The 18009-nt window shown below is 38.2% G+C and overlaps 1 protein-coding gene across 2 annotated transcripts in view; it reads right to left on the bottom strand.

Annotated features, from left to right (window-relative positions):
• The window catches only part of GAB1 (GRB2 associated binding protein 1), a 125406-nt gene that overhangs the window by 44347 nt on the left and 63050 nt on the right, over positions 1-18009 (bottom strand). For both annotated transcript variants that reach the window (XM_059373049.1, XM_059373056.1), the window contains exon 2: positions 2666-2960. In XM_059373049.1, coding sequence (XP_059229032.1) covers positions 2666-2960 — 295 coding nt within the window. The remainder of the gene's footprint in view (positions 1-2665; positions 2961-18009) is intronic.

Raw genomic sequence — 18009 nt, 5'->3', positions numbered from 1 at the left:
ATTACAATTCCTAGAGAATCAGCCTGTCTCTATTAGACAGACTGTAAGCTCTATGAGGGCAAGAACTATATTAACACAGTCCTATAGTATCATACTTTTATGTATATAATCATACTTACATAGTAAAGTATGATTATACACTACACACACACACACAATGTATCTTGCACTCGTCAACTGTAATGAATTATTCTGATATGAATCCTTCCCCACTAGATACTCACTCAGTTCTAAGTTTGTAATGTTTGCCATCTGTCTCCCTAACTAGTCACCTAATAATGTGTAGGTTAAACGAATGTCCAAAGCCTAGTAGAGTGCTGGCAAAGGTAACAATTTGGTAAATTAATGAATCAATTTTCTAAAGCAGACAAAACTTTCCTTTTTTCCCAGAGATTACTGGATGTTCATCAAACTCTCAGATGATAAGAATCATTCTAAGGTGGACAAATGGATCAGACTTCATGCCTTCAAACTCACAGAGTTAATCTCAGATACTTGTGCGTTCGAAATTCTTATTTGGGGAGGGGGGTATCAAATCCACCCACCCCTAAATGGGCTTCCAAAAATTAGACTTCTTTTTTTTATTATTAAGATTTTATTTATTTATTTGACAGACAGAGATCACAAGTAAGCAGAGAGGCAGAGAGAGAGGAAGGGAAGCAGGTTCCCTGCTGAGCAAAGAGCCTGATGCGGGGCTCAATCCCAGGACCCTGGAACCATGACAGAGCCAAAGGCAGAGGCTTTAACTCACTGAGTCACCCAGGCGTCCAGACCTATTTCTTGACTGAAGAATGTATCTCCTCTAGGAGGGTCTCTCATTTCCTTTGCTAATTATATTTAGGAGAATTATACAGAAAACAAAGAGAGACGGAAGAACACTTACTAAAGTCTTTTAGATCAACTGAATCCATACAGGCAACTGATAAGGACAGAAGTCTACTTTTATGTCACTAAAAACAAAATCTAAACTGAAAAGGTAGCAGGCAAAAGAACATCATCAACTCAAAGAGTATACAATGACTTAAATTATTTTAACTGAAAATCCATCATATCATGAAACTGATGTAGCATCTTAATCCAAAAATTACCATTACTGAGTGGTCATTAAGTAACCACTAGAGAGCTATCTCATTTGTGACTTCAACTTTAAAATCCTCCACTGTACTCAAACATAGACTATATATTCAAGAAGAAAGGAAAGGAGTTTAACTAGAGTTAGAAATAATATCCCCATGCCCACTTAAAATGTGAACATACTTAGTACTTCACAAAAACCACTGAAGCCTTAATTCCACACATGAAACAACTTCTTGAGGCTTTTAATCACGAGAGCTCAGTTGAAAAGCTCTAGCTCATTAGCCACCTCCTGTCTACACTGGATGCCTCCTTTCCTGTCTCAGTGCTGCCCCCTCAGGCTTCTGGATTCCCTCACAGAGGGGTTTCCCCAACCCGCCGGGCCAATCCCAGTCCTGGAAGCTCCTTCTTGCAGGCTGCCCACTCTCCAGAAAGGAAGCAGCAGGCTGACCTGAGCTAATTAGAGATGATTGCTCTTGCACTTCATCCAAAACTTGATGTGGATTGTTGATGCAAGTTTTCCAGCCCTCACCAAGCCTCCAGCTCTCCTAAATATAGATCTATGGAAATGTACACTGTAATGTGAATATAACCATAAAGATGGTAAGGTCAAAGACCTCAGGCCACCTTTCTTTCTGATTTTTGGCTTTACGAACCTAAATGTGTGTTGGAGTCCCCTAGATAGGTGTTCGTTATAAAAGGAAGAGAAGCACAGAAGTGGACAGGGAAGAAGTGGTCAGGACAGCTACATAAAAGCACCTGAAGAGGAATTCCACCTGTAAGATTTTTCATGAGACCTCTACCCACTCAGCTCTTCCCAGGACAGGCACTCCAAGTCTCAGCTCCTCAAGGAACTCTCCCCCTGCCTTTATCATTCACAGCCCCCTGCTCCAGTCCTGTAGAATGCTGTTCCACCTCTGGGTCCTTGCTCTCCCTTGCCCCTAAGTCTAGGGGGTTCTGTAGTTCTTTCTTCACTACCGTAGAAATACTACTTCCTTCAAAAACCTACAGTTTACGTGAGAAGCTTTCCTCCACTACATCTTATCCAAACCTTGAGCTCCTTCTCCCTCCATGCTCTAAAAAGAGATACCTAAAAAGGCGATATCCTAAAAAGGATACCTCTGTGTTAAGCAAACTCATTTGTTACTTGTCCATCATGTTTTGTGACTGATTGTCACTTGTTTTTCATATGCACTGATAATCATCTTGACTCTTTCCTAACTTCATAATCCAACATAGTTTTTGGATTTTTCACATAGGTGAAAAATAGGCAAATGTCAGCAGTGCTATAAGGTTCAACCTGATATATACAGAATCAAGGAATGCTCTTAAGTAAGTATGTTACCTTTTTCAAGACATTTATTTAGACACTGCCCCACAATGGTTAAGTCTCCTTAAATCCTAGAAAAAATTTCTCCCCAAACTGATTAAAGACTTTAGTACTTTTTTTTCCCCACATGTTGTTTGTTAGCTATTATAAAAAAACAAGCAATATTTTTTGTGTAATTGAAATAACAAAGAATTTCGTAACAGTTCTAAAAATGCAGTAATAAAGGAGAACTCAGGTTGAATAATAAAGTCTTGAGCTTACCTTCTTCTGTAGGATTAAACCCACAGATGTCACAAATACAACGAACCCACTTATTCATCTCTTCCTCACTGTCTGCTACCAAGTAGAATATTCGGTCAATGGTGTTGATATCAAAAATGTAGCTGTTTTCAAACTCTTTTTTATTAAATGTCAACCCAGCATCAACTTGCTGACATAAGTTTAAATCAATAATACGGATAGGCTTCTTGGCATGATCATTTTTGTAATATTCCAAGACATCTGGATCTCCAGTTAAGCGACCACTGCGTAACACAAACCATCTCCTCTTCCATGCCTAGGAACAAAACAAAAATATCCATCTAGTATTAGTTTGACAGAAGTTTTTCAAGAGAGTGCACACTTATCAGACTAATTTTACAAAGGCATTGTCTAGAGAAAGTCACATACGTTTTCTTTGTTTTGACAGAATAATCCACCACTCCAGCAAAATTTACTGATGCCTCAATTAACTTAATAATGTATCTATATATACATAGTTTATGTACTATTAGACCTTTTAATAGAAGACTGAAAGACACTGATTGATATCAGAAGATATTACATTGATATGTAATATCAAGTCAACAAGAAAGACTTAGTTTTTACTAAATATAAAAAAGCAATGGTTTCAACAAATGGAACCAAAGTGGATATCCACATGTAACAGAATGAAGTTGGAATCTTTACATCATACAAAAATTAACTGAAAATCGATCAAAGACCTAAAGGTAGGAGCTAAGACTATAAAACTCTTAGAAGAAAACTGGAAAAAGCTTCACAGATATGACACTAAGAGTGCAGAAGAAACACAAAGGAAAAAAATAAGTGTACATCACAATTTAAAACTTAACATTCTGAAGGACTCGATCAAAGAGTGAAAAGCTAACTCACAGAATGAGAAAAAATATCTACAAATAATTTATCTGACAAAAGATTAACATCTAGAATATATAAAGAATTCCTACAACTTGGTAACAACAAAAACAAATAATCCAATTTAAAAATGGGCAAAGGATTTGAACAGATTCTCCAAAGATATATAAATGATCAAAGAGCACATGAAAAGATGCTCAACATCACTATCATTAGAGAAATGCAAATTGAAACCACAATGAGATGCAACTTTACATACATTAGAATGTCCGATATCAAGAAAGCAGAAAATAACAAGTGTTGGCCATGGTGGCAGAAACTGGAACCACTGTGCATTGCTGATGGAGATGCAAAATGGTGTAACTGGTATGGAAAACGGTATGGCAGTTCCTCCAAAGATTTCAGTTGAAAGTAAATATTTAAGAGAACTGAAAGTAAGGTCTCAAACAGGTATTTGTACGCCCATGTTTATAGTAGCATTATTCACAACATTCAAAAGCTAAAAGCAACCCAAGTGTCCACTGTTGAATGAAGAAATGAATAACATGTGGTATATACATATAATGGAATATTATTCAAGTCTTAAAAGGGAATAAAAATCCAACACATTCTATAACATGGATGAATCTTATAACATGGATGAATCTTGAGACGTGAAATAAGACAGTCACTAAAGGACAAAAAACTGCATGAAAATAAGTGAAATATGTGATAAATGAATTAGCCTGTCACTAACGGACAAAAAACTGTATATGACCACTTATATGAGGTACCTATTGGTAATCAAATTCAGAGAGACAAAATGCAGAATGGTAGTTGCCAGTGGCTGGAAGGCAGGGATAAAGAGTTAGTGTTTAGTGGGTACAGTTTTAGGACAATATACAGTTCTGGAGATGGACAGTGGTGATGGTTACACACAAAAGTGAATGTACTTCACGCCACTGAAACTGTACACTTGAAAATGGTAAAATGGTTAAAATGGTAAATTTTACATTAGGTATATCTTACCACATTAAAAAAAAAAAAGCAAAGTTTTTCAAGCCTTAATATCATGCCATAAAGAATACATAAAGATACTTAATACATAAAGATACTTCAAAAGACTCCCTCCTATTTTAAGCTATAGATTTTTCTCTCTCTCTTGTGTGTGTCTGTGTGTGTTTGGGGGTGGTGGGTACAAGGAGCAGAAGAGGGGGAAAAGGGTTCAGAAGCTTCCCTGACTTTTCACCTGAAAAGCAAGCAAAGAAATGGACTGTGTCTTTCTTCCGGTCAGTCTACTGTTCAAAGACCACATGGAAAAGATCTGTATTCTTTGAGTACAGATTGTAGTTTTCCTTCTCCTTTTTCTTTTTCCTTCTCATCCCAACAAACATATATTGGCAATCTGGATATACACTCACAATGCATTCTCTCTAAAGCTTTGGTAAATTTTAAGTATGATGCTATGCCTGAAGAAATCTAATATTCTTGTACTGTATCTCTCCTTGAAATCTGCATTGGTTAAATAATAAAAGCAGAGCTCAGTCAGCTTCAGCAGTCTTTAAGCCAACAATTCTGCCCAGAAACAATACTAAACACTACTCCTCTCTGAAGGTCTTCCTCTTTAATAACATGGACAACTGTACCCACAACTGAATTAACATGGGTGCTAACTTCAGGTTTAACATTTCAATAGATTCTATTAAAAATTAAAAATCTTTAAAATGGGGGCGCCTGGGTGGCTCAGTGGGTCAAGCCTCTGCCTTCGGCTCGGGTCATGGTCTCAGGGTCCTGGGATCAGGCCCCGCATCGGGCTCTCTGCTCGGCAGTGAGCCTGCTTCCCCCTCTCTCTGTCTGCCTCTCTGCCTACTTGTGATCTCTCTCTCTCTCTGTGTCAAATAAATAAATAAAATCTTTAAAAAAAATCTTTAAAATGTATTTTAATAAAAATGTAGATTCACTAAAAGATAATCAGCAAGTTAAGTAGTCAGGAAGTTATTGATTATATTGTAAATACCCGTAGGAAGAAAATAAGAGTAGGTCGTTAATTCATGATTGCTACTCTCAAGGAGTTGTCTAATAACAAAACATTTACCATACATGAAAAAATATTTGAGAATATAGCAAACCCAGCAAAGTATCTGCAGAATTATTGCCAAATGGAGAGGCACTCCTTCTTGAAAACACTGGGTGCAATCTTTCAACAAGATTAGTAGAAATACCAAAGGCTTAAAAATACTACGTAGTTAGTTAATGTTATCAAGGTTTTAAATTAACATCTCAGTCTGACTAAAGCTCCAAGTAAAGAGCAAATGATTAACGGTGTCCAGAAAGAGAAGGCAGTGGGGAGTTCTTACACATGCTTTAGAAAACACTGAAAAATCATAATGTGTTAATTCACATGAATTTAGAACCTATTTCTGGACTACAAAAATCCACTCAGTTAATATATGACACCTACTTACTTCAGACTAAATAAATATCATCTCTCAGCAAAGTTATGCTTCTAAGGATACCTCCCTATCAAGCAGTAAGCTTGCAAAAGTAATAGAAAAGAAAAGAGAAAAGAAAATATACTTGTATGTCATTTATCTAGGGCCATCAAGGAATATCTTTTAGTAAGTGATTTCTCCAGATAGTGAAGTTTCCATCTTTCAATACAGAAATGACTTTCTAAAACTTTAACGTCTTACATGGAAATCTTTCTAAAATGCCTTCCTACATAATTCATTGAACATAATTCATCCATTCCCGAATGACTCACTTAGTATTATAGGCATCAATCTCTATTCTGCACTTTTAGGAAAGCTCTCAGAGGCTACTGAACTGTATGGAGGATCATTTGCCCCTATGCTAAATACTGCCCGTACTGCTGTGCTCCTCTAGTTCATCTATAATCTTTTTCATACAGTTAGGCTTATCAACTGTCACTTCTCTCTTCTAATACAGTTAGTTATTAACAGGATGCCAAACTGTTTCCTGCTTCAAGAGACATTGTCATGCCATTTCGTGAGTCTGGTATGTTCTTTCCTTGTCTTAGCCAGGCTGACTCTGACGTTCTAGGCCTTCCCTTCCCAATAATGGCCCCCAGTGTAAAATAGGGCACGATTTTAGGGACCTTATTACCTAGGTAATATACTTTATTACCTTTGTGGTGATTATTGTCATTCTTCAATTTAAACTTCTTTGTGTTTATTTATTGAGCAACTAATTCCCTAAGCAGACTATAAAGTCCACAAAGACAGTGACCATTTGTCCTTACACACTCAATGTATAGCACTGTGTCTGGTACCTAGAAATACTTGTCCAATAAAGAGAACTCCCCTAATACTCTACAGCTGTAAAATTCTGAGAATATTAGATTAGACAGATGGACCATGTTGAATAGAAAGGTGTGCCTGGAAAAACTCTTCCACATGAGAAAAAAAGAGCTCCAGTACTGAACACATACATAATAAAATAAATATAACTAAGACAGCTTTACCAAAACACAGGCACAAGACACCTTAGGGAAATGACAGAACGAAAAGAATAGAACGTGTCCTTCTGTTAAAGCTTATGTGTCCCTCTTTGCCTTCCGGGTAACTGTGGCTTCCCTGCCATTTCTTCGCTTCTCTGTTGAAATGATACTGTTCAAATTTAAAAGGCTCTTGGAAACTAAAATAAGTAGCCAAGAAATGAGTAGCAATCAATCAGGGCACAGCAGATAAGTCGCGCTCATGATTACAGAGGATAAGAGATGAACCCTTACAGCAGGAAATTACAACATTAAAACACAGACTTTAGCCAACAGCACCTGCCACTTATTTATTTATTTTTAACATAGTCCAAAATGTGAATGTTTGTCTCAGTCACAAAATGAGTCACTCTCATTGAATCTGGCACAGATTAAACTGGAAAACAAAAGCAATTACATAAACTACACACTTTAATAAGGCAGATACAAAGGTTCTCTGGATTATGGTACAAAGCACAATTTAGCCACAGAATAAAGCTTGATGCTCGACAAGAGAACTGACATCAGCACCCTTGCTAATCACAGCACAAAAGCTTCTCTATGTTTTGTCAGAGTGCAAAATGGGCCCACATAAATCAGTCTTTGTTATCTGAAAATATCTGGGATTCTTAAAGTTTGCCCTATTTTTATCCTTGCTGCCTTGGTAGCTCCAGAGAAAGCTGTACATTGCCTTACCAATCCTGCAGCAATAACAGACCAAAAAAGGACAAGTTTTCTAGAAATCTTCAAAACCAAATATTCAAAGCAACTTTACATCAAATTCATGTAAAACATCATTTTCAGTACCGGACTTCCATTACAAGCAGCTTTGCTTGAGAGGAACTATGCAAATTTACTTCGTTGTTTTTTCTTACATGCAATACTCATTTTCAATTTTAAGTTGAGTAAATGATGCAGTAATAATACTTCATCATCAGGTCTACATTTTGAAGTAGCTTAAAAGCACCCTACTCTAGTCCCAGTGTCTTGTCTCATGGTTTTAAGAGCAACTTTGGCTACTATATTAACATCCAAAAAGAAGTCTATATAGTCCACGGATCTCAATGGAAATATCTTTAGATGAGATACCAAACTAAATATCCATAATGCTTCGAGTACCTGCACTGTCACTTACCCATTCCCTGTGTTCAGGGGCTGCCTGCAGGATGAAGCTCAAACACTCTGGCAGGCAGGGTACACAGGGCCCTTCGGACCTCTCCCTGTCTCTCCAGCCTCACTCTTTCCTCTCTGCCTCCCAACCACATGGGAAATGACTGCAGCTCCCCTACTGCTTCTGCCCTGCCTATGGCCCTGCCACACACTTCCCCGTGACCCAGAATCTACCCCCATAGACCTAGCTCAGACCCCGCCAGGGCACCATCCCAGAATGGGCCCTTCCACGCTCCCCATTTCCACCTTGATGCTAGTTAATGATGTTTATTTAACATTTCTACAAGTGTGTCTCTTGAGGGCTGGAGCTGTATTTTTTTTTTACTTTTTATCTTTCTTTCCCTGCTGCCCAGCCCCAAGGAGGTGCTCAGTCTATGTGTGCTGAACATGCCAATCAAAGGAGGCCAAGAATTAAAACATGGAAGATCTCACATTATCTTATGTGTTATGGGGATAATGACGTAACTTCAATCTGCCCTACCCATTTGTAAATGGAGAACTATCAGGCAAGTTAGAGGTTTTTAAGCCATAAATTAATTTGTTTTAAATACGCTACAGATATAAGAGGTATTTTTAAACTTCATTTTTAAAAATTAATTAATTAATTAATTTGAAAGAGAGAGACAGAGAGAGCACACAAGCAGGCAGAGGGAAAGGGAGAACCAGGCTCCCCACTGAGTAAGAGGCTTGACAGGGGGCTCGATCCCAGGACCCTGGGATCATGACCTGAACCAAAGGCAGTTGCTTAACCAACTGAGCCACCCAGGTGGCCCTTAAACTTCATTTTAAAGGAATTTTTCTTTTATTTTTTTTAAAGATTATTTATTTATTTGACATAGAGAGAGAGACAGTGAAAAAGGGAACAGAAGCAGAGGGAGTGGGAGAGGGGGAAGCAGGCCTCCAGCCAAGCAGGGAGCCTGATGCGGGGCTCGATCCCAGCAAATGGCATCATGACCTGAGCCGAAGGCTTAACAACTGAGCTACCGAGGCACCCTGGAATTTTTCTTTTAAGTACTTTCTGTACTTAATCAAATTACATAAGTTAAACTGAAAACAGGCTTGTCACATTGAGGTAAGGTCTTAAAATAGGTCTACCATATACCCTACAGAGTATGGGTCTGTACACACTGGCTAGAAAGTACAGGTGGGGCTCCATTATCTCCTGGGAAGAAAAACAATCTCAATCCAGGTTAGCCTCAAACCATTACCTTAATGCAATAATATTAATAAATAATATTAATAAATCCACAAAATATGCCTAACTGGCATAAAATGGCAAATGGGCTCTGTTTTAAAGAAAAACACTGCAACTGCTGCATTGCTCTTTTCTGACTTGTCTGTGGCATCACTGATAGACAACATGCCTGCTGTAAAGCTCGCCAAGCCTCCCTAATTCCTTCCTTGAATCCTTTACTGGAAGAATTGATTATGAAAGAAATAACCAATTTATGGGTGGACAGAAAATAGGAGTTCAGGGTGGTCCAGTGATTCTCAACTCTTAACTGCTCATAAGAAGTATCTGGAGAATTTTACTTTAAAAAAAAAAAAAAAAAGATGCCTGGAGCTCCATCTCTGACAGTTGGTATGGGGCATTAGGCCTGGCATGGGCATAGACAGTTTTAAATACTCAACAGATGATTCGAATGTGACACCCTGACTGAGAACCACTGGTCCAATGAATATGCAGAATTAGGTTACTCAATGAAAACAGAATTTTAAAAACAATCAGAGATCCTTTGAAGCTTATATCTAATTCCTCAGGCCTTCCACTGTTGCCAGTGAGGTTAATTATTTCTCCTTCTTTGTTTTTGTTCGTATTGGCAAATGTTTGAACTCCTTTCTACTGCTGGAAACCTAATCCATTCTTCAAGATTCTGTCCAAACCTTCCCCTTTCCTCTCCACACCTTCCCTCTGGACTCTTGGCAATGCAGTAGTTACTGCTCTGAAATATCTCTTGCATTGCTATGGGACAGCATGGAACCATCTGTTATTTTACTACATACATTTCCAAATGTTCCAAGTGCTTATGAATTATTTCCCCAACTAGACCTCAAGTTCCTTGAAAGCCAAGACCATTCCTTAAATTTGGAATGGTCCAATTAAGGTACCTCCCACTGTAAAGACAGGTCGTGAAGCACTCAAAGCCCCGATGGGATGCTTTTAACGTTTTCTGTTTATTGGAATGACTGCGAGAGTCAGTGAACTGAGATGAGATGATCTCAGGGAAAAAAAAAAGTTCAAAGTTGTTATTAGGTTAAAGTTCAAACTCCTTTCACAGAATGGCATACAGGGTTCTCTAAAATCGTACTTATCTGCCACTCATCTCTCTGATCTTTCATCTCCAGACGACCGCACCAAAAACCAAGGCTCTGTTGTTCTGAGTCTAACATACCCTAACTCTCTTGGCCAGTGAGCTCCTACTCATTCCTCAAGGCCTCTTCTTTGAAGCTTTCCTCAACTCCCCCCAATTAAGGTACCTCCCAGCTACATTCCTATGAACTCTCAACACACAGGTCCCAAGCAGCCCATTAACAAGCCCATTCCCTTAGAGCACTTCAAAAGAATTCTGATGAGATAGTGAGTGAGGTGAGCATGGGGAATGGGGTGGCACCAAGAGGAAGAAGCAGACTCCCCACTGAGCAGGAAGCCTAACTTGGGGCTGGATCCCAGGATCCTGGGATCACAACCTGAGCCAAAGGCAGATGCTCAACCTACTGAGCCATCCAGGAGTCCCTAATAAGGCAGGGTTTAATCTAAATTTCTTCATCAGGCTAATGGTTAAATTAAATAAATGATGAGACACCTATACAGTAACAAATGGATGCAAAACATTTAAAACATGAGATAGGATCTATATACAAAAAATGCCCACATGATAACTGGCAAATGAAAAAAAAAGAGTAACTTATAGAATTATATATACTGTACGATTCCCATTTGCCTGAAATGAATGTGTGTGTACACACAAACTATGTTTAGATAACATGTCTGGAAGGAGACATATTGGAAGTCTTCACTATGGTAATTCCAGAAATAGGGATGGGAAGGTCAGACAAGTTTCCTGGGTTTATTCCTAGTTTTATTTTATATACTTTTGTATAGTCTGGCTTTTTTCAAGGAGCTTCCACTTATTTCTTCTACAATTTAAAAAAATATTATATGCTTAAAAGGCTTATGTCTAAAAATGCTCTAAAAAAGAAAGTCGATTAATATTTAAAAATTCAGGAATGACATACACAAAACAAAGTTTATGTATGTATGGAAATGTGTACTCTTCTTGCTCTGAAATTAGTGAATGAATTTAGCCTTTCTTTTAAATATAGAATTCCAGGATACATCTGGAAGGAGTCTTAGTCAGGAAATAGTTTAGACAAAGTATAACTACTTTGTTTTAAAGACTGGAAGGTAGGGGGTTAAAAAAAAAAAAAAAGGCAAGTTGGGAGCACTTAAAAGACTTCCCATAAAGTTCGGTGGCTATAATATTCATATTATTTTAATTTTCTTTAAAAACCATGTCAGTTAATTGTAATATACTAAATATATAAATATTAAATATCTAAAATAAGCACTTTGGGAACTACTTTACTATTAAAAATATTAAATTTCCAAAAAATATTAAATTTCCATAATAATACAACCAGGGTAAATGAAATAAAGAAAAACAAATTAGCCATGAAACGGGGACAAAAGAAAACCATTTGCTTTAAAGACTTGAGTTGTTTTCCAGGAAGCACCATCTTTTCTCATAGAGCAAAATAAGGAAAAAACAGGCTCGGTGGAAGTTTCCACTCCACTGGCTCTATCATTATGATCATCTGTTCCAAACACACACAAGCCTAAAATTTCCTGTTTTCAAACTATTGTCACCATTTTCTAGCCTGGTGCTATCTGTGCTAACTTTAGCTTAGTAATATAAACAAAAGAATACACCAAAAATAATGCAGAACAATGCCTAGATGTAGGCTAACAACTGACCCAAACCTTTTAATAGGAGTTTACATATATTGCCCAGACAAAAACAAATTAGCAGGACCTGAAGCAACTTCATAATAGCAAAACTAAGCCCCCCCACAAAAAAAAAATCAAATTTAACCCAGAATTAAATACTATAGTATCTGGTTGGGGGGGAATCAGGGAATTTTATGTTATTAATTAAAAGTACATATAATTCACTTGTTGAAATCACTGTTAAACTGATGCCTACCTCAAAGCCCTGGCATTAAGTTCTACATAACAAATGAAAAAGCAACAGCAGAAACTTCTGAGTATTTAATGTAAACAAAGCAGTTCTTAGACCTTTTCTGTGTTGTAGACCACTTTGAGAATCTGATAAAAGCAATGGAATTTTTTCTTAGAAAAAGGCACACAAATCACATTTTATACAGTTTCAGGGGTTCATAGGGCCCCTGGGGCACATGTTAAGAAGGCCTGAAATAGAACAACATTTTAATACTTCTTACTACAAAGAACAGTATGGTATGAGGCCTTGCAGCCCAACCAGGGAAATTTAGTTACTTGAAGTTCCACAGGAAAATGGGTCACCTCCTGGCACGAACTCTCATGCTGCATCACGGGGCAGGTCGAATATATCTTTACTTATGAATCCTCGTTCATGTTTCTCATCATATGCCCAACTGTCAGGGCTATGGGGACACACTTTAACTCTGGGGGTTTTCACGGCTTCCTTACCCTGAGCGAGAGGTGGCTGAAAAAGGCAAGAGCCTGGCTAGCAGTGGATCCCGAAGTCTGCAACATGCTGAATGACTGGGGCTGGAGGCCTGGGGTGACCAATAGCTGAACCTGGACTGGGAAGGAAGACCGCCAACTTTGGGTTTCTTCTGATCTCACTCCTTTCTTTCTACCCTGTGCCCCGAGAGTCAGGGAGCTCACACTGGGGTGTGGTTGTAGGTGAATGGGATCAGGGAGTCTACTCGTTTTTGGAATCAGACTTCAGCCTTGCCTAGACAAAGGTAGTTGGATTGCCCTGGAACAATTAGTGCTCTTGTGCTCTAACAGTGAATTGGGACAGTATCTTCTATTTACTCGATATTCTGTTATTTTTTGTCCAGCATGAAACTAAACACAGAGCAGGTAATAAATACTTCTTATGTTTAATTGAATTTCAAGAAATAATTATGTGAAATGAAATGAGACAATAAAAGGTGATAAAGAAGGAAAGGTAGTTGGAGTCATATGTAATTTGGCCAGTTAGAGATTTAGAATGGGAGCCATAGCTAGTATGTTCCGGTCTCTTTTTTCTGCATATCTCCATAGAACCTGTGGAGGCAGAGGTAGCGCAAAATGTCCAGGCAGAGTCTTACCAATCTGGCTGAAAATGGCTAAAATACAATAAAGGGCTGTAAGAGTTATCATGAGCTCCAAACATGTCCAGAGTACTGAGCCCTTAATTCCATTTCTAGGAATCTGATCTAAGGAAATAATGCAAAAATGCAGCTAAATACGTAAGCATAGAAATATTCAACACAGTATTGTTTATATGAGTAAATAATTAAAATGATCTAGATATTCAACAATAGGTAAAGTGACCAACCATCCCAGTTTTTCCAGGATCATTCCAGTTTTAGAAAACTCAAAGTTCCGCATCTTGGGAAACCTCTCTGTCCTGAGCAGAGCAGTAAGGTTGGCGAGAGAAGGGAATCGAGTAAATAAGTTGGGATACATTTCATACAGCAGTCTTACAAAGTCATTAAAAGAACTGAAAGGCATTTTTAAAACTTTTTCCCCCACGGTTTATAAAATTTCCAAATACTGAGAGAGTTGGGCAAGGAACTAATCTTTTCCATTTGGAATAACTGGAAACTGGTGTGAAAGAATACTGGTAACACTTTCTATGGTTCTACCTGTCACCTGTGCCAGGTAGAGCTGACTGCTCCAAGGTGTCAGCAACACTGTGGGCAAACTTCTACCAAAGCACCCTTCTGTTGCATGTCAATCAGTCCTCTGTATAGCTGCTTTCCTCCCTAACATCCTGTCTCATTCCTCCTTAAGTGCTTGAGATAGTGCACAGCATGCAATGACTTGGTGGCCTAAAAGGTAAAAACTGCTAACCTGAACAAATGGACTAAGGTCGCTCGGTGACCCCAGTGACGCTGTCTCTGTTGTCCATTGACTTAGTCTCCATATAAATGAATTATACACCAAAGGCAACAGTGGGCCCTCTTACTCCGGAAGAATAAATCAGCCATAAATCCTATCAAATCTCCTCCACAAGGTTTAATCAACAAAAAGTGAAACTAACTTAATCAAGAAATAACTCAATATGAAACCACACTAGAGTATGAAACTTAGGAAACTACAACTTCAAATACTGCCTGTGGGATTAGAATATCTACATATTTTAGTTATGAAATATTATTTGTATTAGTACATTTAATTATATATATATACACATAGTTATATTCCCTACACAGATGCTCGTACACATACTAAAAATTGCTGCACATGTGTATGCCTGTGTAAAATGATATTCCAGTGCCTGAGGGTAGAATGTAATGTCATAAGAGAAACTATGGGCAGACTGCCATGTACTATGAAGTATGATATCAATGTACACGTTTAACTGAAGAGTACAATGTGAGAATTTCGCTTAAATGCTACTGTTTACATGGGAGGAAGCTGGTATCACATCTTAAAGTCACAAGATTCTCCAGCACAGACACAAATTCTAATTGCAATCTAGAGCAGTGCTGTCCAACAGAACTTTCTGTACCTTGGGAAATGACTACCTTGACCATCCCAGCAGCTACCAGCCACATGCCACCATAGGAAACTTGGAGAGTGGCTGGTATAACTGAGGAACTGATTTTCTAATTTATTTAATTTAGTCAGCTAGGGCTGGTAACTATTATATGGGCAGTGCAGTTTTAAAGTCCATTTCTTTGACTTGAGAGACAGGCAATACCAGTTTCTCAACTGGTATTTAGGCCTGCAGCTCTAAATAGTAAGACCCACTAAGAGTTGTGTAGCACTACTGTAAGCTGCTGTGCCTAGGATGGTAACAATGATGCGAAACCCTTTCTTGATTTCACTGTGTTTCACAAACTTACTTTGGCCCACAATAGCATGCCATCTATGTGATTGTTATTATTACTACTTGGAAAAGAACATTCTTGCTTCAACAGAGGTTTTTTTTTTTAAGATTTTATTTATTTATTTGACAGAGAGAGACACAGCGAGAGAGGAAACACAAGCAGGGAGAGCGGGAGAGGGAGAAGCAGGCTTCCTGCTGAGCAGGGAGCCCGATATGGGGCTCGATCCCAGGATGCTGGGATCACGACCTGAGCCGAAGGCAGAGGCTTAACCCATTGAACCAGCCAGGCGCCCCTCAACAGAGATTTTTTTTAAAAAACAGAGTACCAATAGTAATCTGGAATTAAAAAAAAATTATCTTCTATAAAACTGACAAATTTCTAAATTCCACATTTCCTGCTCAGCTACCCAATCCAAAATAATTAATGCTGGAATAGAGCTAGTGTTTTGAGTTTCCAGCAAAACATACAAAAAATGTTCTCATTTTCTATTCTGTGTTTCTTATTGAACATTCACAATTCACAATAAAGTAAAACACAGATACACTGAGACTTGGATCATGGTTCAAAAACAACATTAAGAACTAGAGGAAAACATTGAAGTGTTACAAAACAAATTTAAATTTTCCATAATTACATTTATGTATAATAAACCAAAATAACACTTAGCACAATTTTATTCTAAACATAAAACTCACACCAGAGCTTCCAGAACAAAGGAAATGGGGCACTGAAAGTTTTCCTTAGAATGACACTTCCAAATAGATAAATTATGCATTCTAGAGTCACTGACTATAAAACACATCAAGTTCAAGATGCAAGGAAGTATAACCTCATGCTAAGAGGGGAACTAACCACAAAGTTGAACATGTATAAAAATTACTCCACAAATAACGAAATCAAGAAGATCTCTGCAAATGTGCAAGACTCAGCCCTGGTGCTGGGGCTGCTGCTGACTCCCCTTACCTCTTCCCCGCCATGACAGAGTGGGGTGTCACTCTTTCCTAAAGCAGCATTCTTGGGGTGAAAAAACTTTTTCATTCATGCAACATACAGACAAGGATCTCATCATACAAGACAAGGTGTTGATCATTTATTACTTTTTGTTTTCAACAATCCAGTGCTGCCTTGCCCATTCTATGGTGTGTCAGCCCTAAAATGAGCCCAGCTTTCTTTTTTCGGTCCACTGTCTATCTCACCCTCTACACCACTCAAGCCTCATTACCTTTGACCAGCAGGAAGTAGATACAATGGGTTGAAAATAACAGTGACTGTAAGGATTTGTGTATGATGATTTAATGCTTGAGAACTAGGAAAGGCTGGGAGAAGGAGAAAATGACGAGCCATTTCTGCCAGTTAACAGTGCCATTTGGCAGCACCCAACCCGTCTTGAACTCCAAGCAAAACTGTTACCCAAGTGATACAGTTCATAAAAGCTTAAAAATATGTGCAGTATGCAGAATCATACATATATAGATATGCCACACACAGTTGACACAAGATAACTTCTTACATTTATCTGCTTTAAATATGTTAGAAATCCTTTGAGACAATCAGAGTCATTCACAAAGTGCTGGCATCTGAGGTAACAGACGACAACTGACTGTGTCTGACTTGCCAACTTGAAAGTTCACTAAAGTCTGTAAAAACTAAAAATAACCACACAAACATGTTTACAGCATTCTGAAACTACAGGATCCACACTGTCTTCTAAATATAAACCTTGAGTTCGGAGTACAGGGATTGGCTTTGGATTTTCAGGGACATCATCGGGACATCCCACACTTCACCACAGAAATTCACATTAAGGTATTTTACTTTAAATATGCAATTGGTGGTATTTAACTAGAGTGAAGGAGGGGTGGACTTGGATTGGGGAAGATGAACAGAAAAGGAAAAGATTGTACCTCTTACCCATTTAATTAGAGGGCTTCAGAATCCCACAAACCCCCAACTCTTGATGGTGGGACGTGACCTTCTGAAAGAGGATATCCTGTCTATATTTTTCCACTCAACCTATCTATTCTCTAATCCCATCTCTTACCCCTTCCTCATTCCTGAGACTGTAGATGCTGCTGCAATAGATATATGTAGACAGGAAGTGTAGTAAAACATACACACATATGGAAAAGTCCCCCTATCCAAGCTGCTACATGAATGCAGGCATGTTGATAGTATCAGTTTTAATTTTTATTCTATTCCTAAAAACTGAGATAATTCTAAATCACTGATCTTTAGGGAAATGCACATCAAAGCCACAATGACATAGATAATACCTCATACCAATCAGAATGGCTATTATTAAAAATACAAGAAACAAGTATTGGCAAGGATGTGGAGAAAACTGAACCCTTATGCACTGTTGGTGGGAAGGCAAATTGGTGCAGCCACTGTGGAAAACAGGAGGTTCTTCAAAAAAACTAAAAACAGAAGTACCGTATGATCCAATAATTTCATTGTTGGGGTTTTACCTGAAATCAATGAAAACACTAATTGGGAAAGATTTATGCATCCCTACATTTACTGCAGCATGACTTACAATAGTCAAAATAAGGAAATAACCCAACTATCCATGGACAGGTGAGTGGATAAAGAAGATGTGGTATACACACAGACATACAGACACACACACACACACACACACACACACACACGGAATACTTCTTAGCCATAAAAAAGGATAAGATCTTGCCATTTGTGAACACATGGATGAACCTAAAGAGTATTACACTCAGTGAAATAAGCCACACAGAGAAAGACAGATACCAAGATTTCA

This window comes from Mustela nigripes, chromosome 1, assembly GCF_022355385.1.
Source record: "Mustela nigripes isolate SB6536 chromosome 1, MUSNIG.SB6536, whole genome shotgun sequence".
Taxonomy (NCBI): Eukaryota; Metazoa; Chordata; class Mammalia; order Carnivora; family Mustelidae; genus Mustela; species Mustela nigripes.
This window is presented reverse-complemented; position numbering and strand designations above follow the sequence as displayed.